General features: G+C 40.6%; 1 protein-coding gene across 7 annotated transcripts in view; it reads left to right on the top strand.

Moving 5' to 3' along the window:
* The first annotated feature begins 4,340 nt into the window (after positions 1–4,340).
* The window catches only part of Lrch3 (leucine rich repeats and calponin homology domain containing 3), a 96,890-nt gene continuing 78,342 nt past the window's right edge, over positions 4,341–22,888 (top strand). For 6 of the 7 annotated variants that reach the window (XM_035444625.1, XM_035444623.1, XM_035444624.1 and 3 more), the window contains exon 1: positions 4,342–4,633. In XM_035444625.1, coding sequence (XP_035300516.1) covers positions 4,372–4,633 — 262 coding nt within the window. In that variant the 5' untranslated portion in view covers positions 4,342–4,371. Of the gene's footprint in view, positions 4,634–22,888 lie in introns of all 7 variants that reach the window. The other variant, XM_027412824.2, reaches the window with a different exon arrangement.

The following is a 22,888-nucleotide window of genomic DNA, read 5'->3' as shown; positions in this document are numbered from 1 at the left end:
TGTAAAGATTTGCTTGGAAATTGTAGACTTCTAAGTATACTCTCATGAGAGGTATGCTAATGTGTATATATACTATGTTGAAGATTAATAGGAAGCTATTTACTTAGTGTATATGGCCATTAATGTCTACCCCTTAACCATTTACCCCTTTACCTCTAAAGAGAAGAAAATAGCATTAAACTTGGTTGTATAAATGTTCTTTAATTAATCAGTCCTTATTAAAGGAATAAGAAAGGCAAGTGTGATGGCCCATACCTGTGATCCCAGTACTTGGGAGGCAGAGGCCGAAAGATCACATTGCAGGTTCCAGTCTGCATAGTGAGTTCCAGGCCAGGCAGAACCAGACCTGTCTCAGGAAAACCAAAACTAAAAACAAAATGACCAAACATTTGTTGAATATTCACCAAGTGAGTTTCCTAAATTTAAAGAGGATTCAATACACCTAGTTTTTAAACTTAAGTAATAACCACAATGATTTTTTAGTGACTCTTTTCAAAGCTAGTGAAATTTGCCTCTAGTATTGAATGAGTTAATGTTTAGCCTATAAAGTAAACAGGAAGGGGGATCTGGCAACTCCTAAGACTGAATAACCCTCCACTGCCTTTTGTTCAGCTTCTCCTTAGAATGGTAGTTGATTTCTGTATCCCTTTTGACCAGAACCTTTTTACAGCTCTTCAATTCTTCACTAAAGTTATGAACTCTCTACAAAGACCCCATTTCTTACAATATGGTGCCTACTTTATGAAGATTGAGGAGCTGCATTAGATAGTGCATGTCTATATTCTTAGCCCTCAGGAAGCTGAGGCAGGAAAATCAAGAGTTTGAAGCCAGCCTGGGCTACATAGATAACTGCCTCAGATTAAAAAAAAAAAAAAAAAAAAAAAAAAAAGATGGAATAAGGTGAGAACTCTCCACTTTATAGTTGAAACCCCAAATCTTTACAAAAATAGTCTTTATCTCAAAAATATCTCCTTGATCTCAAATCCTTTAACAACTTAAAAATACTTTTTTTAAAGACTGTGTGTGTTGCTTGAGTTTACATGTATGTACCATGTGCTTTCCTGGTGCTTGACAAAATCAGAAGAGAATATTGGATCCCCTGGAACTAGAGTTGTGAGCCACTATGTGGGAGCTAGAACTAAACCCAGATTCTCAGCCAGAGCAACAGGTTCTAACCAGTAGCCAACAGTGCAACTCAGATTTAATCTTACATATTGTTCATGTTTTCACATGTGCACAAGTGTGTGTGTGTGTGTGTGTCACACGTACACATATCACAGAGCACATGTGGAAGTCAGAAGATAGCTTCCTTTCTGGAGTCTGTTCTTTGCTCCCACCCCCTGGCTTCTGGAAATCAAATTTGGGTGGTCAAGTTTGGTGGTAAGCACCTTTGCTCCCGGAGCTATCTCACTGGCCTAAATATTTTATTTTTAAAAGACCCATGTTTTTAACCGGGCATTGGTGGCACATGCCTTTAGTCCCAGCCCTTGGGAAGCAGAGGCAGGCAGATCTCTGTGAGTGCGAGGCCAGCCTGGTCTCCAGAGCGACTGCCAGGATAGGCTCCAAAGCTACACAGAGAAACCCTGTCTCGAAAAACCAAAAAAAAAAAAAAAAAAAAAAAAAAAAAAAAGGATACCTGTTTTTTTAGATAACATCTCACTATTGTCTGATACAGGATTTAAATTCCTGTGCTCAAGTAATTCCCTGCCTTCATTCATCCATTACTTGATTGAGGCAGGATCCCACCAGCTCTCTTATATTGATGAGCTCCTTGTTCTTGCTCCCCCCTCCTTTGTACTCCCCATTTCCAAATAACTTTAAAATAACGTTTTTATGTATGTATGGTGTATGCCTGTATGTGCTCAGAGGCCAGGTGAAGATGTCAAGTGTCCTGCTTTATCACTCTTGAAATACAGTCTCTCTCTGAACCTGCAGCTAGACTGGCACCTGGCGACCCTGAGTGATCTGTTTCCACTCTCCACTCTGTTGGACTTGGAACTCAGATGCTGCCACACCGGGTTTCCTTACCTGAATGCTGGAGATTTGAACTAGGGTCCTCATGTTTATGTAGCAAGGAACTCAACCCACAGAACCATCTTCCCAGGCTTCGAATTTTTTTTCTTGAGCATATTCTCACATGTGTAGCATCTTCATTTCTCCCCATATCCACAGACCCTTTAGTTAGTTTATTTTGGCTTCCAGCTATCTACAGACTTTCTTACCCTGTTCTGAAAAATTCTAATTTCCACCTGTACATTCTCTCTCTGGTGTTAATACATTATCTACTTCTCTTGCTTCCCACACTTCCTTATTACTGTTCTCTGTGGTCAGCCCTCCCGTATCTTCCTGGGATATGGGAGATTTGTATAGCATCAAGTTTAATTCACTAATGACTTCAAGTCAAACAGACTAGCCTCAGCCTAACACATCTGGTCAGTCCAGGATTATGTAGTATGTTGAGATTGCAGTGGAGTGTGCATATTGATAGGAAAAGGGCCATATTACTAAGAATTTGTCAAAATTCATGTGGATAGAAATGGCAATAGTGCATTAGGAAAGGCACATCTGGAAGTCTTGTAGGATTATATAGTTTATGTGTGTGATGTGTGAGTGAACATACACACAAGTCAGAGAGTAGTCCGTTCTCCCCTTCCACTATGGGGTCTGTAAGTTAAACACAACTCAAGTTGTATGACAAGCTTATTCCTGCACTGAGCCATTTTGCCAGTCCAGTTTAATCTATTTCAAGAGAGGTATCCCTTTGTAGCTAGGCTGACCTGGGTCCTGCTTCAATCTCTCAGGTACCCGAATTATAAGCATGTGCTACCATGCCTGGAAAGCTTAGCATCTTTCAAAGAACAACAATTTCAGAAAGACAGAAAATGCATATATTTGATAAACATTAATTGACAAAGACCACATTACTTTCCATGAAGTGATATTAATAGACAATAATTTATTGTAGGACTTGTTGCAAAAGAAACTAGAATGTCACATTATGAAGCGTCAGGCATGATATCAGGAACTTAACTTTGTATTCTCGAGGCTTAGAAGGCCAAGGCCAACCTGGGCTACAGGGGGACTCTTATCTTAAAGAAAAAAAAAAAAGGTTCATAGGGCAGTTCTCTGAGCAGCCTTTACTAATCAACTTTATTATTGAAACATTTTTACCACTTCTTGAACTCCGGAAAGTGCTTGTCTGGGCTTTCCTGAAGTTGGTCCTTGAATGATGAATAACTTCTCACACCTCATATTTTCTTTCATGCTCTGCTATGGAGTTTCTCATTTGTGTCTTAATGCTCTTACATGCTTCTAAATCTACCGGAATATGTGTTTACTGGTCTTTCATTATGGAATTTTGCTCTCTGTCATCCCATCCTACTTCATAAATTCTCCAGGTTTTGTTCGAAACCTCATTCATTCTTGCGAGAGATCCCTTTGCTGTGAACTCTGGTAGATAACCCTCCCCTCTTCATGCTCAGCCCTCAACTATTACTGTAACTGGCCTCCTCAGATTCCATAATAAGATTAGATAATTATTTAGGAAAAAGACTTTATCTGACAGCCCTTCGTATTTTCCACAGCGAATTGAATTTAATGGTAAGTGAAATTTAGATCACATACTAGGAATGGCTTGAGTTTAAAACAGATTTGGGGAAATAAGAGTGCAATATTAGGGAGATCCAACTAGTTTAAATTTGAGTGGTATTTTCACTTTTTCATTATAGAGTATTTTGTCTTTCTCAATTTTGGTTGCAGACTTGAATTTTAGACTTAAATGTTCTGCTTGAGGCAGTGATTAAAATCTGTACAAACAGCCATACTATTTAGACGCTTGTTTTCATTAAGAGCGCTTTCATAAAAAGTAGAATCTAAAATACATAACAATTTCAACAAGAATTAGGGACTTTGTAGCAAACTCTTCGCACACAGTATTTTTCTTCACTCAAGAACTAATAGTATATCCACAAATCTCAATGTAAATCATCTGGTGGTTCGGTGGCGATTTGGAGAGATAATTTCGGGCACATCCCAAGGAGTCGCCTCTTAACTGCCCAAGTTTCTGTCAGCAACAGTGCTAAGAATCGTTGCTGCTTAAAGTAATCCAACACTGAGGCAGGAAGGCGGGTGCTGAGGAGCGTTGTTAAAGATGGTTTTTGTAGCGGCCTTTTAGAAATACCGCTGGAAATCCGGAATAGAGAGCCGATGCAACTCTGCGATCTCCCTTTGGTTTCCCTGGAAAACCTCGGCATGGGCGGGGCACCAGCGCGTCCCGAGAGCTGTCCGGGGTCCCCGAGCCCCTTTCCCCGCCCACCCAGCGGTTCGGGTGGCGCATGCGCAGAGCCGGCCCGGAGAGTTGTCGGCTGGGAAATGGCGGCCGCGGGCTTGGTGGCTGTGGCAGCGGCTGCGGAATACTCTGGCCCAGTGGCGTCCGGGGGAAACCTCTCCGGTGCTAACTGTGGGCCGAGCCCTGGGGTAGGCCCGGGTCCTGTCCCGGGCTCGTGGAGCCGCTCGGTCGACCGAGCCCTGGAGGAGGCGGCGGTCACCGGGGTGCTGAGCCTGAGCGGCCGGAAACTGAGGGAGTTTCCCCGGGGAGCGGCCAACCATGACCTGACGGACACCACCCGGGCCGGTGAGCGGGGCGCAGGCATCCCTGCCGCCCGGGGCTGGCGGGGTGGGGAGGGGTTCGTCGGGTGGGGGGCGTGTGGCGACCGGCCCGAGGCTCCTGGTGGCCGGGGTAACGGGGGAGGCTGGCGGGACCGCGCACCCTCCCGGCCTGGCCAGACCGGGAGCCTGGGGTGCGGCGGCGCGCAGCATCACCTCCGAAGCCGGCCAGAGGCGACTGAGGATGATCTTTCCCGAGTCGCTCTCAGAGATCCCGCTGTCAGTGTTCCCTGTAGACTTTTGCCCCACCCCGATGTCTGCAGGCCCCATTGGATTGGGGCTGCCAAATTGACTTTGCTGAGTTGGGGAGTGTGGCCAGCTCGTCCTTCCATCGTAGGACGGGTGACGGCTGGATGCTGCATTGTCAAAGGGACCCATGTCCGTGCTGGCGTTTCCCTCTGTGTGTGTGTGTCTGTGTGATGTGGACTCTAACGTTGTAACTTAACTCTCGCCTCCGTCTGTTGATTTACCGAAAAGTACTTGTAAAAATATCGCATCTTTAGGTGCTCATTAGTTTCGTCTTCCACTCTGACGTGCCCTCCAAGAAAACGTGAGAAGAAAAGCTTCATAGGATATTGTCTACCTCATCTATATTTACTTTTCCCTTTAAAAACATTACTTTGCCTTATATTGTTTAAGACAGGAAAGAGAATGGGAATTAAGTATTATTCGGTTTCCTTAGTTGTGGGAAACAATGTATGGTGCCTGAGGTATTCAGCATACTATAATGTGTTCCCCTTGTGTTTAAAATATAGTTTCCTCAGGGAGTAGATTAAGAATTGAGTCTATGTTTTACATACATACAAGTGGAGAGGTCTCTTACGAAGTGGTTTAAATATTTTGTGTTTATGTAGTTAGTGAATGTGCAATATAATATACATTGTGTCGTCCTCATTCTGCTTAATTTTAAAATCTTAGAGTTAATACTTTCTTAAGCTTCTGTAGTCATCAAATTATTACATATAATCACTCCTGTTGGAAAAATAAATAGAACTGGGCTGGTGAGATGGATAAAAAGGCCCTTGCTGCCAAGCCTGACAGACAACCCGAGTTTGATCCCCAGAACCTACAGTTACATATTAGGAGAGAACTAATTTCTCAAAGTTGTCTTCTGACTCTCTCTCTCTCTCTCTCTCTCTCTCTCTCTCTCTCACACACACACACACACACACACACACACACACACACACACACTGCACCAAACACTAAAAACAAAGCAACAACAAAAAAAATGAAACAAAGATGTTAAGTATCTGCTAAAAAACTATTATTTCCAAAGAAACTTTGTTCTGCTTACTAAAGCTTATTTTGGGGAGTTATTCTTTGAATATAATTTGTATTTATTTTCTTTTAGTCAGTGGTACTAAACTTGCTAAGGTAAACATGAGCAGTTACTTGAATTCTAATGTATGTGTTGGTAGACATCATCTAAAATTGTCATGCCTACCCCTGCCTTCTTGAATCTGCTCAGGAGAGGGCTGATTGGCAGAGTGATTTTTATACTGAGGTGAGTCATTTTAGTATTGCTACACTAAGCCTGAAGGTAAAGAAAAAGATGATTACAGGAGTCTGTCTATCTAGCTTATTATCTTATCTGCTCTTCAGTAATTCTAGTAGCAACAGTTTAAGCCATCAGAAAATAAAAGTTTTATCCACAAAGAAAAACACATTTATGAGAAATAATATTTAATCTCAAGGAAAGTTTTCCTTTTTGAGCTCTTGTTTTTTATGTAAATTATTACTCAGACTTTAATTTTCTAGCTGCTATGTTAAATCAAAGGTTTTGTTGTTGTTTGACATTTTATCTGGTCAAAAGTATTTAAAAAAGAGGTTAAAAAGATCACAGAGCATAACCTGTTAGACCAGATTCATTTCTAACTTTGGCAGCCCTTATAATTAGAACAAAAATAGTTTTAAAACAAGCAGTTTAATGCCAATGACATAATTTATTGAGTGTTCATTATTTGTTATTCATCCTTAGATGTTTAAACATATTGCCTTGTTAAATATACACAGCATGTGGATTAAATACGATTACACCCAGTTTCTTAGGAAAAATAACTCAGAGATACTCCTACTGCTGATAGACTTTTATCTGACTCTGTTTGCTCCACTGTATCAAGCAGCTTCTCTGTGCAGTGAGGCATTCTTTTTGTTCTTGTTGCAGATAGTGAAAGCAAGGCTTAATAATGTGCTCAAAGACCTGTAGCCAAAGGACAAAGGAAGAGGGTGCTCTTTAGGACTGGAGCCCTGTTTGACATAACTCCAAAACCTATTCTTTTTTTGTAGATACTTGATGAATCCAGACTGGATTCTGTGTCTGTGTATCTTTATATGCTGTGTATGTATGGTATGTGTATGCCTGTCTCTGGTGTGGGTATGTGCGTATGAATGACGTGAAGGTGCTAAGGAGACCGGTCAGAAGAGGAGGGCATCAGCTCCGCTGGAGGGCGAGCTACCTGCTGCAGGTGCTGGGAATCAATTCAGGTTCTCTGCAGCCTGAGTTCAGACTTACAATAGTTAAAATCTATTTTGCTTAGAGCAGAAATTATAGAAAATTTAAAACTATGTATCAAAGCTGTCTCATAGATTGTTCTTTCATTAAGTATGGGATGTCCACAGTAGAATTGCTGCTTTCTAAGAATTTACATACTAAGAAGCAGACTTATTATTACCCATACTATTTACAATTGGACATAATTAGAAATTTCTTGAGTCCCCTCCTCCCCCCTTTGTTTAAAAAGGTAGATACTGCTGGGCATGATGGCACATGCCTTTAGTCCCAGTACTTGGGAGACAGAGGCAGGAGGATTCTGTGAGTTCCAGGACAGCCAGGGCTACAAAGAGAATCCCTGTCTTGAAAAAGTAAATAAATAAAGATAGCTGAACTGTTGAAACTAGAGGACCAGAAAGATAATACTATTACTAATAGCTGTGCTTGACACCTCTAAGCCCAGTCAGCGTTGTGTGTGTTACTGTGACAAAATACAAGTGGGACTTAGCTTAGGAGGAAATGGAGCTGGAGAGATGGCTCAGGAGTTACTAGTGCACACTGTTCTTGGAAGACTGTGTTTGGTCCCCAGCACCCACAGCAGGCAGTTCATAACTGCCTGTAACTCCAGCTCCAGGAGATCTGAGACCTCTGGCCTCCTAAGGTACTTGCAATCATGTGCACATATTCCCTCACCCCCTCACATACACATGCTTAAAGACAAACAAAAAACAAAAAACCAAACTTCTGTTTTTTTAAAGGAGGAGAAAAGGCTATTTGGCTCCTGGCTTCAGAAGTTTAAGTCCTTGCTCACTTTACCAAGTTACCAAAAGAGGAGGAGGTATGCCTATCTTGAGATGGCCTGGAAACAGAACCAGGAAGGAGCTGGGCTCTCTGCATCCTCCTCAAGGACAAAACTCCAGTGACCCAACTTCCTAATGGTTCCACCATTTCCCAGATCATTCCAGGCTGGGGACCAAGCTTTCCACACTTAGACATTTTAACTGCAGACTGCAGCAAACCTTTCCCATACTTCTGATATTGTGCTGAGGTGCCTCACAAGCATACAATTGTGAGCTGTGCGTACTAATTTATTTTCTCTCACTCCACACATCAGAAGATTGAGGGTCAGTAGATGATATAATTCAGTCAGGACGTCACAGCCAGAAAGCAACAGAACTAGGATTCAGATTCATATTTATCTAGGCATGCTGGTATATGCTTATAACCCTAACCTTTAGGAAGCTGAGGCAAGGAGGATCAGGGAGTTGAGGCAGCCTAAGCTATTTAGGAAGTTTAAGGCTAGATAGTGAGACCCTGTCTCAAGAATAGTCACATACATATTATTCTAAATCTTGTATTTTTGATCACTGAGTCATACAGGTTTGAAACCTGAGATTTCTTTTGTTTGCCTGATGCCTTCATTGGTATCATGATTGGTAGCACCGCCAGTTAGTAATGTACAGCCAAAAGCAATACAAACGGAAACTTTAGAGTAAAACTGGGGCTAGAGCATAAATTCAAGAAAATGATAGTGAAAGTTCAGAGATTCCGATTGTTTCTCCAAGAATAGAAAAGTGAGTCTTTTCTGGCATTTTGAAAAGGAGTATGAACGAACCAGCCTGAGGAAAAGCAAACAAAATTCACTAACTAGGCCTGTTCCAGAGTTCATATAATTGTAAGGCTTGGGGGAGCCATGGTACCCATCCGAGTTACTTACAGATGAGAAGCCTTCTCAGTTTGATGATGTGCTTTAGATGGTAGAGGTGATGACCAGATAGGTAGTATTTCACAGACAGCAAACATGAGTCATAGTTGAAACTGTAAGATGTTTTTTGAATGGAAGACCGAAAACAAGAAACAGAACAGGGTAGGGATGGGGAGGAAAGAATTAGATTACACACTTGAAAACAAATGGAGATGTAACGGGTATACCAATGTAATGCAGTGTCATCACAGGCATGAGGACTGAGACACTAACAACTGAATACTTATTTCCTAGGCAGGAAGAATGGAGACAGCTAAAATGCCATTTAATTTGTCAAGAATGCAATCTGTAACCCACAAAATGATGGTTTTATAAGCCTTAGAAATATATACTAGAGTGCCAAGTCTTAAGTGGAAATAATGTGGTTTTTGATATCAATCATGATTGAGATAAAATCTCCATGAAATTTTCTAGAACTTTGACTAGCCATAGGTGCTATTAAAATAAAAAAATTATTCTAGATCTGGAGACACAATGCCTATAATCTTAACCTTAGAAGGCTGCAGCAGGAGGATAAGGAGTTTAGATCAGCCTAAGATAGTTAGTGAGGCCCTGTTTCAGTCAAGCAACAAACCAGTGAATGAACCATCGAATAAATAAATGAGTGAAGCTGGCTATGTGCCTGGACTCCAGCTATGTAAGAGGTTCAGGTAGGAAATTACTTGAGCACAAGAAATTTGAGTCTTGTATTAAACAGCAGTGAGCAACACAGTGAGATGTTACCTCAATATATATATATATATATATATATATATATATATATGTATATGTATATGTATATGTATATATATGTATATGTATATGTGTGTATGTGTGTGTATATATACATATATATATGTTTATATAAATAAACAATAAAATATTTTAAAATTTTAAGGAATAAAATAAAAGCTTAGCCAGGTGATAGTGGTGCACACTTTTAATCCCAGCACTTGGGAGGCAGAGGCAGGTGGATCTCTGTGAGTTTGAGACCAGCCTGGTTTACAGAGTGAGTTCCAGGACAGCCAGGGCTACACAGAGAAACCCTGTCTCAAACAGTAAAACAAATAAATAAAATAAAAGATTTAGGTAGGCCAGCGAGATAGCTCAATGGGCAAAGGCACTTGCCACCAAGCTTAATGATTTTTTTAGCTTTCTTTTTATTTATTCTTTGTGTGTTTTACATCATGCACCTGGATCCCATTCATTTCCCTGTCTCTTCGAATCCACCTTCTGTCCTTGCAACACCCCCCCCAATAAAATAAAATTTAAGAGAAAAAAATTTTAAAAAGGAAAAATGTTGTCATGGAAGCTGTAGTGTGACATAGTGAGTCACGAAGTAAACCCTTTAGTCCATGTATCTTTACTGGAAGTGTTCATTACAAACAGTCATTGGTCTGGTTCAAGGCCTCGGTTTTCTGTTGCACTATTGATGCTGGGCCCTCACTGGGACTCCTCTCGGATATCCTGTTGTTGCCCTGTGTCATGGAGTTCCTGCGGCTTTGGGTCTGCAGAATTGGCCCCTTCATATACTCCAGCAGATCATAGATGGGGTGGATGTTGGGGCGGGCCAACTCGTAACCCTGGTTCTGGGCCTGGGTAGTTGCAGGGTTGGTCAGCCCATCAACTCTCCTCACCCTCAGCACCAGGTTGAGCTCTCCAGCATTGCCTGAGCTAGTTCACCCTATGCGTCACTGAGCAAGGGGCAGGGCTAATTGTCTTGCCTTCACCTCAAGGTCGCTTTCCGACATCTGGACTCTCAGGGCCAGCAACTATGTTGCTGAGGTGAAGTGCAGGGGCCACTCTCCAAGTGCTGCAGCTGATGAGGGGCAGACAGTTCTCCTGCTCATGTGGCCTCAGGGCCAGCTCGCCACCTGCCGCCATATGGCAGATGAGGAAGGAGCAGGGCCAGATCTCCCACCCTCAAGTTCTTGGGGTAGGTTCACCCGTACCCCATCAATAGGGTTAGTTCTACTGTGCTGGCCAGGCAAGGTGCAGGGCTCACTTTCCCAAGTGAAGCCTGATATTTTTCATTGGTCCCCAGAACCTGTGTCCTGGGAAGAAAGAATTAACTCCAGCAGGTTGTCTTCTGTGACACATGCATGTGCACCCGAACACACACACACACACACACACACACACTTGAAGTACACACACACCCACATATATATTTGAAGGCACAAGAATGTGGAAGTCAGAGGACAACCTCAGGTGTCAATTTTTGCCTTCCATTTTGAGACAGGGTCTTTTATTCACACTGTTAACACAGGTTAGCTGGCCAGCAAGTTTCTCTACCTGACGGGGCATGATAGGATTACAAATGCTACTACAACTATACCCAGCTTTTACTGGAGTTCCGTGGACCTGAACTCAGGTCATGAAGCTTGCAAGGCAATATATCTTACACACACACACACACACACACACACACACACACACACACACACGCGCACGCACGCACGCACGCGCGCGCGCACACACACACACACACTGAAATTTAAAAATTGAAGTCTTTGGCACTAATAAAGTCTCATCCTCACTCTCCTTCCTTTCTGCTTCAAAAACAAGTACAAGCTGTATATGATATTGACACTGTGGAAAAGGGACCTGGGGACTCGTTACTTAGATCATACACATAAATACTCATACACACATATGCTTATAAAGAGAGACAGGCTATGGTGGTTTACTATAAAGCTATTTAAAAATAAGAGTTAAATTGAAGTTTCAGGGAGAAAATCCAGGATTCTCTACAATGGGATGACTTTTGAAACAGGAAGGGTAAACAGTAGGATGATGACCACAGAGTCAGTGTGGAGACTGAAATAATACCAGCAGCATAATTCAGACTAGATTTTTTTAAGTTCTGATTTCTTTTACATATGTATCTTTGGGAGGTGGAATTATAGAAAATATAACTAAGTTACATAGCATCAGATATCCTCCAGTTCATTTATGAGGCAGTTATTCCATTTTGCTTAAGGGAGAGTTTTGTAAATGTGATGATTCAAGCAAAGGAATATTATTTTGAATTTCTAGAGAAGCCAATAACTTGTCATCCTAGCACTCAGTTGGTAGAGGCTGGATGATTACAAGTTCAAAGTCATTTTTGGTTACAAGGCAAGTTTGAGGCCAGCCTGGGCTACATGAAACTACACACACACACACACACACACACACACACACACAAATATCTTAGGCTTATTTCCTACAAAAGCTATAGACAGCACATTTTTCACTGAAGACACATTTTGGAGAACAGTTTGCACATCATAAAGAGAAGCCCCAATGTGAATGAAGGCTTATTTTTAATACATACATATGGAATGCAGAACACGATTGATTTTTTTCTGCAAATGAAGAGAACCTGTAAGAAAGCTGAGGAATCACTTGAACTGATACTTTACCAAAGAGGAGTTCCAAATGGCCAATAAATGTGGGAAAGTGCTCAACCTCCTCAGTAGTCAAGGCAATGGAAAACAACCACATTTTGAGGTACCACTTATGGAGCTGATAAAACCAGACACCAGGGAGAATGGGAAGAGTGGGGACACTCATGCACCTGCTGCTGGAAGTGGGAGTTGATATCAGCACCGACTTTGAAGACAAGTTTGAATTATCCAGCACAGTTAAAAATGCATGTGCTCTGTGGTCCAGAAAGTCAGCTCTGAGGTACATGTTCCAGAGACACTTGTGCTTAGTATACATGTGTATATCACATAAGTGTTCGTAACAGTATTTATATTTGACAACTCAAATGCTTATTGTAATAGATTAGTCAGTTGTGATACATCTGTTTATGGAGACTTCCTAGCAGTGAAAATGCATAAGCTACAACCATGTTTATTACATGGACCAGTCAGAGAAATGATGCTGAATGCTTGAAGTTTGACACAATATGTGTAGTTCAAATTTTTTTTTGTTTGACACAATATGTGTAGTTCAAATATATTTTAAGTTCAAAAGCAGGCACAATACATAAACGTTAAAATTATAAAGAAAATCACTGATGTGTTTCCCTTAGAAATGAGTATGCTGGTTCCACAGAAGTGGAAAGGAATCTGGAAGGGTTGCTGGATTGAGGTCAGATGTCCTTCTGAAGCTCGGGAGTCAGGTTTGTCCAATTCAGGGTAAAATGATTGCTGGGTTACAAAGTAGTTTGTTGGTTTTCCAGACAAGGTTTCTCTGTGTAGCTTTGCAGACCAGGCTGGCCTTGAACTCACAGAGATCTGCCTGACTCTGCCTCCCAAGTGCTGCAATTAAAGATGTGAATCACCACTGCCTGGCTACAAAGTAGTTTTATTACAGTGTACAATACTTATCTTTTCTGAGCCAGGCAGTGGTGGCTCATGCTTTTAATCCTTTAATCCCAGCACTAGGGAGGCAGAGGCAGGAGGATCTCTGTGAGTTCGAGACCAGCCTGGTCTACAAGAGCTAGTTCCAGGACAGCCTCCAAAGCCACAGAGAAACCCTGTCTCAAAAAAAAAAAAAAAAATTACCTTTTCTCCCATCCTCATCAACACATGCCATATGCCATATTTGTCTTTTTTTTTAAGATTTTATTTATTTATTATGTGTACAGTTATCTGCATGCATGCTTGCACACCAGAAGAGGGCACCAGATCTCATTACAGATGGTTGTGAGCCACCATGTGGTTGCTGGGAATTGAACTCAGGTCCTCTGGAAGAGTAGTCAGTGCTCTTAACCTCTGAGCCATCTCTCCAGCCCATATTTGTCTTTTTGATAATAACTGTTTTGACAGGTTGTGAGGTATTCTGTCCTTTTTATTTTCTTTTATCTGGTAATTAGTGATATTGAATGCCTTTTCCCATTTAATTATATCTATCTAGGTTCTTTGTCCATTTGAAGTTTTACTACATTTTATTATTTTGTGTGTGTGGTGCACAGGAGCCACCGTGTGTGCCTGCTGTACGTGTGTATGTAGGGCGCTAAACAATGTGCAGGAGCACTGGGGGGTCCCAAGGGTTGAACTCAGTTTGTCAGGCTTGGTAGCAACAGCTTTTACCAGACAAGCCATCTTGCCAGCTGTCTTTGTCCATTCTTTATTTTTTCTTTTGGTTTTCCAAGACAGAGTTTCTCATGTAACTGCTCTGGTTGTCCGGGAACTCAATTTGTAGATCAGGCTGGCCTCCAACTCAGAGATCTGACTGTCTCTACCTCCTGAGTGCTGGGATTAAAGGTTCGTGCCACCACAGCCTGGCATCTTTCTTGATATTGAGTCAGAGTTTTTTTACTTGGAGTTATTGGACTTCTGTATGTATTGTTACTTTTTGCTTACTCTGCCTTTTGTTGCCTTTTATGTTAGGGTCATTCCCAAAAAAACATTCTCTAGACAAGTATCATGGGAGTCTTCCCTCTGTTTTGTTTTGGGTTTTTTGTTGTTGTTTTGGGGTTTTTTTGTTTGTTTGTTTGTTTTTTTCTGTCTTTTGGGTGGTTTTGGTGTTTTGTTTTGTTTTGAGACAGGAACTTACTATATGTAGTCCTGGCCTGTAAATTGGAGTCCAGCCTGGGATTAAAGGTGTGGCATGCTGGGAAACCACAACCAGCTTCCCCTATTTTATGCTAGTAGTTTTATAGTTTCAAGTCTTACATTTAGGTTTTTACCACATTTTGAGATGATTTTTTTTTAGAAGATGTAAGAATCTAATTACATTTTTGATACTATTTTATGTGTATTTGTAGTTTTGCCTGTGTATGGGTGACTGATACCCAGGGTGGTCAGAAGAAGTCAACTGATCCACTGGAACTGGAGTTAGGGATGGTTGTGAGTTGCCATATGGGTGCTGAAAACTGAATCCTGATCCTTTGCGAGAGCAGCAAGTACCTCTCAACTTCTGAGCTTTCTCTCCAGCCCCAATTTTAATCTTCTGCATGTGGATATCCAACTTCCCCAACGTCATTAAAAAAGGACTGCTTTTCCCCATCGTGATTCTTGGTAGTGTCCTCAAGAGTCTTTTGACCAAAACTATGTGAGTTTCTTTCTGGGCTCTTTTTTTCCACTGGCTGTGTATTTTCATGTTATTGCCATTCTGTTTTTGAGTGCTACAGCCTGATAGGGTTTGAAATCAGGCAGTATGATGCTTTCAACTTTGTTCTTTTTGCCTAGGATTGTTTTGGTCCTTTAAAGGTTTTTGTGGTTGCAGAAACATTTTTAGGACTGTGGGGTTTTTTTTGTTGTTGTTGTTTTTTGTTTGTTTTTTTCCTGGTGGTAGGGAGTGAACCCAGGGGTTTTGTATGGCTTTGTTCAGAAAGATGGAACCTTACTGTGTTGCCTAGGCTGTGATCAGGAGACCCTCTGTCTGGAGCCTCTTGATTAGTTGGGAGTACATACAAGTGCCACCATGTCTAATTTTAGGATTGTTTCTGTGAAAAATGTCACTTAAAAAAAGAAGAAAAGGCTGCTGGGTGGGAGTGGGTGGGGAAGTGGGGAGATGGGGGGGTCACACTTCTTTAATCCCAGCATTCAGGAGGCAGAGGCAGATGGATATCTATAAATTTGAGGCCAGCTTGATCTACAGAGCTAGTTCTGGGATAGCCAAGGCTAGGGAGAGACTTGTCTTGAGAAAGAAAAAACAACAACAACAACAAAAAAAAAAAAAAAAAAAAAAAAAAGAGGAGGAGGAGGAAATTTTAATAATAGTAACAATTCCTCTAAACCATGGCAGCCCTAGAAGATGACCTGTAGAGTCTGATTCAGACTGGGTGGAGTCTCCTAAAGCTGCCTGTGGAACAAGCATCCTAAAGTTTAAGGTGTAGAAGATGGACAAGAATGGACAAGAACCACTTTTTGGAGAGAATCCTAAGGCTTTAGTCTTTTAAATTTTAAATAATTTTTTAAAAGATTTTATTTATTTATTATGTATACAACATTCTGCTTCCATGTGTATCTGCATATCAGAAGAGGGCACCAGATCTCATAACGGATGGTTGTAAGCCATCATGTGGTTGCTGGGAATTGAACTCAGGACCTTTGGAAGAGCAGTCGGTGCTCTTAATCTCTGAGCCATCTCTCCAGCCCAAATTTTAAATAATTTTTAAAACTTTAATAATTTAAAATAATGGAAGCTAATAAATTTTCATGTTTTTTTTTTTTTTGAAAGTTTGCTGCTCTTCCACATGAAATGATTAAGGTTGTTCGTAATGTCATTGTCTGGCTTTATTTGCCAGGTGTGATGAAATAAAATGAGGATCCAAAAGTCTTTATTCTTTTGTTCACTAAAAGGAACCAAGGCTTTTTAGGATAACAGTGTCTCATTTAGAGGACATGTGAGGCAAGTTGGACATAGAAAGGATTTTATTCTTGGCCTGCACCTTCTATGTTTTTCAGGGGCAGTGTTGGGGAAGCAGGCCTGCCATGTGATGTAGGCAGTGGCCCATGCATATGGGCTATAACAGTTATGATCACTTATAAATATCTGTAGGAATGGAGTAGGCATAGGAGGTAAAGTACAGATTGTAATATGAAAACGTTTTATGAAAAACTTTATTACATGTTTAAAAACTATCATAGAGAGAGAGAGGGAGGGAGGGGAAGAGAGAGAGAGAGGAAGGGAGGGAGGGAGGGAGGGAGGGAGGGAGGGAGGAAGAACAAAAGAAAGCTAGATGTGCCTGTGTGTGCCTATAATCCCACAGCACCTGGGAGGTGAAGGCGGTTATATCAGTTCAAGGTTATTCTTGGTTGTATAAAGTTCAAGGCCAGCCTTGACTGTGTAAGACCCCATTTAAAACCAACAAACCAAAAAAGTAATAAAAATTTGGGGACTACGGAGATTAAGATAGGAAGCATGAGTAAGACTCAGAAAGCACATCCCAATATCATTGTTTTTAACCTTCCTATCTGTATTAGTCCCTTTTTCATTGCTGCAATAAAATGTCTCAGTAGAGTAATAAATTTTTAAAAAGGTTTATTTAGCTCACAGTTCTGAGGGTCTGAGAGTATGTTACCTACTTCTGCTTAGCCCTGGTAGGGCCTCACGGTGTTGGCACACAATGGCACATGTAGAAGAGGTCACATGACATGACAGCGCAGAGAATAGCTAGTATTACACTTTTATAATAGCTTACTCTGAAAGGACCTAACCAGGGTCCTACAAAAGTTACTTTAGCCGGGCATTGGTGGCCCTCGCCTTTAATCCCAGAACTCCAGAGGCAGAGGTAGATGGATCTCTGTGAGTTGGAGGCCAGCCTGGTCTACAGAGCGAGTGCCAGGATAGGCTCCAAAACCACAGAGAAACCCTGTCTCAAAAAACAAAACAACAAAAAAGTTACTTTGATACTGCAAAGCTGTGCCCTTACCTTGCAGTGCCCCTATGTTCCATTGCCACACTAGTGACCAGGTTTCCAACACATGGACGTCCTGCAGATATACTCAAACCATATCCAAGCCACACTGCCTCAAGATCTGAAGGAATCCAGCTGGGTGACATTGTATTATAATATAGATACCTAACCTATAATCCCTACTTATCTTAACAGTCATATTTAGTAAGAGTCTCTGTGAAGAAAGACTGGTTTAATGATAGATCTGTATTAACCAAGGCTCTCTAGAAGAGGACCAGTTGAATGTATATGTAATTATATAGGGGATTTATTACACTGGCTTACACCATTAGAGGTTGGAGATTCCCACAGTGGCCATCTGCAAGCTTGAGAGCAAGGGAAAGCAGTAGCTGCTCAATCTAAAGCTCAGCATAAGAGGAACAACCTGGGGAGTCACTGGTGTGACTCTAGTTTAAAGCTAAAGAAGCTGGAGTCTGATGTCTGCTGGCAAAGCAATGGCAGCAGCAAAAGTTTGTTCCCACTCAAGAAAAATTGAACTTGCCTACCAAGGTGATTTCCTCTGTCTTCTATTATATGTTCTTCCCAAGCTCCCACCCTATTGGACAGTTCAGGAGACATTAATGGATCTCCTCCTGTAATTGCTGATCCACATGCAGAGAACGCCTTGATGTATATTAGCATTTTTTCTGGCTTCTCTCAATCTGGTCAAGCTGACAACATCACAAATATCTTATTAGATAGTACCCCATATATGATCCCTGGTTTTGAGTAGGATTACAGAGGTTCATATTTGGTTTCTGGCATCATCATCACTATTGAAACTGGGTCTCATGTAGCTTAGAATAGTAGTCTTGAATGTTTGATCTTAATACTTCTGACTCCAGGGTGTTAGAGCTCCCTGGGTGCATCACCACACCCTATTTCTTATTTATATTTTTTAAGCAGGATCTCATTGTCTGTTACCTGCTGGCAGGAAACTTGCCACATAACCCAGACTGGTCTAGAATTTGTGATCCTCATGTTTCTGCTTCCCCAGTGCTGGGATTACAAACTTACACCACAACCTTTGGCTATACATTTTAAAATCATGTATAGGATAATGATTTGTACACAAGAGTTGGGATCTTTTTGTATTGACCTTGAGTTCAAAGAAATTTAAGCTTGACGTTCAATAATGCTAACCCTAAATAGCATTCTCATCTGTGCAGTGTCTGTCTGATAAAAAGGTTTTACAGATTACAACCATATGGAACAAAGCAACAAAGGTGCTGTTATTATGTGCTTGGCACTTTTTTTTTTCTTTCCCAGTTTGGATTTTTTGTGTTTGTTGGTGTTTTGCCTGAAAAATAGATAGATAGATAGATAGATAGATAGATAGATAGATAGATAGATAGATAGATAGCTATATCTGTGTGAGATGCTGGATGGATCCCCTGGAACTAGAGTTACAGACAGTGTGAGCTGCCACGTGGATGCTGGGAATTGAACCCAGTTCCTCTGGAAGAACAGTCAGTGCTTTTAACCACAGAGCCAATTCTCCAGCAGTTTGGGCTTTTTGAAATAAAGTCTTACTGTGTGTTCTGGTTGTCCTAGAATTCACCATGGAATTCAGGCTTGTCTCAAACTTGTAGCCATCCTCCTGTCTCTGCCTCCCACCTTGTCTTTTCTTTTTTATATTGCTAGGGCCCCGGCCCTGGTATATGTTAGGCAATTGCTGTCCTACAGAGTTATTACTTCTAAGTTGTATTGTGTTTTCCCAGAGTGCTTTGTTGAAGACATTTATTTTTCCTATTGCATGATTTAATTCCCTAAACGATACGTTTTTATTTTACCTTGATTTGTGTGTGTATTATTTTAAGGGTTTTCTGTTAATTTTTCTTTTTTTGAGGAGTTGGGGATGAGGCAGTTTGTGTGTGTGTGTGTGTGTGTGTGTGTGTGTGTGTGGGCATTGGTGTGTGTGTGCCTGCATGTGTGCATGCATGTGTGCCAGTGTATGTAGAGTCAGTTCTCTTCTTCTACCATGTGAGTCCTGGGGTTTGAATTCAGGTCCTCCATCCTGGTGGTAAGTGCCTTTATCCATTGTCATCTTGATGGTCGTGGGGATTTTCTTTTTAAAGTTGTAGGTAAATCCTTTATTTTAGTTATTTTTAGACTTCCTATTAGTTGAAGTAGCTATCACTAGTAATTTCATGTTTTGCTGCAGTGTTTTCATGATGAGAGTAATGGGTGTTGTTGTCACTGTGTGCATGTGCTAACACACCCAGCTCATAAGTCACCTGCTTTTGGACATTATTAATTTATGTGCATTTACTTAGAAAGTCAATCATGCTTGAAACAGCTTTATTTCTTTTTCACAGCTATGCTTTCCTTGTATCATCTGAGTGGGATGCTGAAAAATGTATGTGGGCTGATAAAATTTTGGTGCATATTTCATAAACTGGGCTATGAAAAAAAGTTATAAGGAAATTTATCTAGAAAAATGAAAAATAAAGTGAGAACTACAACTGAATGTATCTCAGAGAATTATCTTGGACTATAAGTTTGGTTTTAGTGACATGTGCTGGACTGAAAACATCTATGACACCAAAGACAGGCAATGTGTAACAAAAAGAAACTCAGAAAAGAACACTAGTGTGATAATAAAACAAGAAAAATAATTCCAAAAGCTTAGAATTGATAACCACCTCCTGCCCTTTTTTAAAGACTGCCTCCTGTAGCCCAGTCTGGCTTCTAACCTGCCTCTAGTTCGAGGATTTCCCTCGACTTCAGAGCCTCTTGTCTTTGTTCCCAAGTGTTGGGATTACAGGGCTTTGTGCATGCTAGCCAAGCTCTCTGCCAGCCAGGCTGCATCCCCAGTCCTGGTTGATTTTGAGACAGTTTCATGTGGCTTAGGCTGGCCTCTAATTTGCTACTTCTTGGAGGATGACCCTTCTGCAGTGTTTCCCTCCTGCATTCACCTCCTGAGGGCTGAGATTACTGATGTGTGCCACTAGTTCTGGCTTTTAAAGATAGAACTAGGAGAAAATAGATTTTGGTCTTTGAAATCATGGTGTGTAGTATCTATTATAGCAGCCCTGGCAAGCTGATATACTCTGTTATTTCTTACTGTTTTACGGTTTGTTCTTTTATTGCTTTCTTTGTGTTGAGAGAACTGCTTTTAGTCTTCCTTTTAGATTAGCTATGCTGGCCACAGGTTCTCTTAGTTTTTCTTCATCTGAAGATATCTTGATTTTCCTCTTCCACTCCTGAGGGTGCTTTTTATTTAGACACAGTTCTGGGTGAGCAACTGTTGTCTTTCAGCATCTCAAAGATGCCCCACTTCTTCTTTTCTCATAGTTCAGAGTGTGCTGTTTACTGTCATTTCTGTTCTCATTGTTTTCAAGGTTGTTTTTATGTTCAGATTTCAGAAGTTTAGGTACTCTTATCTTAATGTCATTTTTCTTCTTTTTAAATTACTTGGAATTTGTTCAGTGCCTTGAGTCTCTAAATTTATAACTTCCCAACTGAGGAAGCTTTCACTTGGTGGCTTTTCCAGGCCCACCCTCCTGTTCTCACAGAACATTGTGACATGAGGAGTCTTAGATTTTTGCTTTAGTCTTACAGCTCTTTTATGCTCTGTTCATTTTTCTTACTTTCTGTCTTTCATTCTGAACAGAGGATTTCTACATTTCATTTTATTGCTTTTTTTTCTAAGATTTGTGTGTGTGTGTGTGTGTGTGTGTGTGTGTGTGTGTGTGTGTGTGCGTGCGTGCGTGCGTGCGTGCGCGCGCGTGCAAGTGAGCACATGAGTGCAGGTGCCCCAGTGGCTTGAAAACTGTGATCCTTCTGGAGCTGGTGTTACAGGTAGTTGTAAGCCACTTGACATGGCTTCCGGAACTGTCCTTAGACCCTCTACAAGAGCAGCAAGCACTCCATCTCCCTAGCCCCTACTTTGTTCTGTACCCTCCATCCTGCTGTTGACCCACACATTGGGTATGCTTGTTTCAGTTGCTTTATTTTTTCAGTTCTAGTTTTCATTTTAATCTCATTTCTTTCTGACAAGTTCCATTTCTTTGATGAGGCTTTCTGATTTTCACATGTTCCAAAGGAGTTTATGATGCTCACTGAAGCATTTTCATGATGGTCTAACAGCTGCCCCACCCACTTTGTTTTCTTTCCCTTGTGAGCTGTGACTTGTTTCTGAGGTGCCAACTGGGTGACTTCAGCTCCATGTCTGGAATGTGTGGCACAGGACAAAGCAGCACAAGCAAAACAACAACAAAACAAAACAACCCTGGAACTCAATGCCCTGAGGTCCCTGCCTTTCAACTTTTTAGAGCCTTCTTGTGTCTGTTTCATGTATAACATCTCAGTAGTTAGTTGTATTAAACAGAAGGAGTAAGGAAAAGTATATTTGTCCTATCATCCAGATATACTTTTAAAATTATATACATTTGCAGCTTTGATTATAATTAAAAACAAATTTAAAAAATAATTCACAAGTTGTATAAATGTGATATGACGAGTGAAATTCTGTTGCTTTTAACTTTCCTGGGTTAATATTAATAAACAAAAATTAATTTTATTTGCTTTCTACCTCAAAATTTTCATAGGAATGGCATTGGGTTTAGTTGAAAACAAAAATGAAATGTGTAAGCATAAAGTATTTCTACATTGTGGCAAATTTAAAGAGAAAGTTTCAAAAGTGTGATAGTCAGCCATCCTCAAGTTATCTTCATTCAACAAGGGTGACTTTGTGCTCCTTCTGTTTGATAATTGGGCTGCAGGAGGAGTGTGAGCAGTGCTGTGGTTTCTTATGTGACTGTATTACTTTGATATGGCACTCTAAGTACTTGACCTTCCATAAGACTTTTGTTTTTTAGTTGATTTAATATTGAACTGTGTATTGTAGAAGTTTTGTAGTTTGTACTTACAGTTTCTTATTAAATTGCTCAGTGTTGAAAAGAATACCTCATATAGAGATTGTTTGTAATAATCTCAGGCTTTCTTACATTCACAGTGTTGAATGTTCCAATAGAAAGTGGTGATATGGTATGTGGCTATTGCATAATGGGCCTTATTTGGTAAGGATGATGTCACTGTGTGGGATGGCCTGAAGTAGTTATTAAAGAACACAAGGCTTTTGAGTGCTAGCATTTCTTCCTAAATACCATTCTGCTGAAATTGTGTTTGGACTGGAATGAACCTCGATTTTCCTGACTTGCTTACTGAGATTTAGAGAAGTAAATTTTACTGTCATAATTCTATAACTGGATTGAATAAAATATTAAAATATATTTTCCCTTGGTAAAGAGAAATGGGATTAGGAAGGGGAAGGTTGTCAGTTTCTGTTATACCAGAATTTTGAGATTAAAGAAAGTTCAGGGATGCTTTGAATTTTTGTAGTGTGACACTCAGTTATTGCTGAAACATAACATAATGGTTATTAGAAAAAAGCTGTAATTTTTAAAGGTTTTTAATGTCCTTGTTACTAAAAAGAAGCAGATTACGTTTCTACTTTGATTCTGACACATTTGATATTTTTTATTATTGTGGTAAAAGATGCATAGCTAAATTTATTATAATATAAAATAATTATTTCTTTTAAATATACAATTGTTAGGCAAGTTGTCACCCCTGTGTCCATCCCCAGAATTTTCATCGTCCTAAACTGATGTACCTTTATCCACCAAACACTCTTGAT

Source organism: Cricetulus griseus, chromosome 4 (genome assembly GCF_003668045.3).
Source record: "Cricetulus griseus strain 17A/GY chromosome 4, alternate assembly CriGri-PICRH-1.0, whole genome shotgun sequence".
Lineage (NCBI taxonomy): Eukaryota > Metazoa > Chordata > Mammalia > Rodentia > Cricetidae > Cricetulus > Cricetulus griseus.
This window is presented reverse-complemented; position numbering and strand designations above follow the sequence as displayed.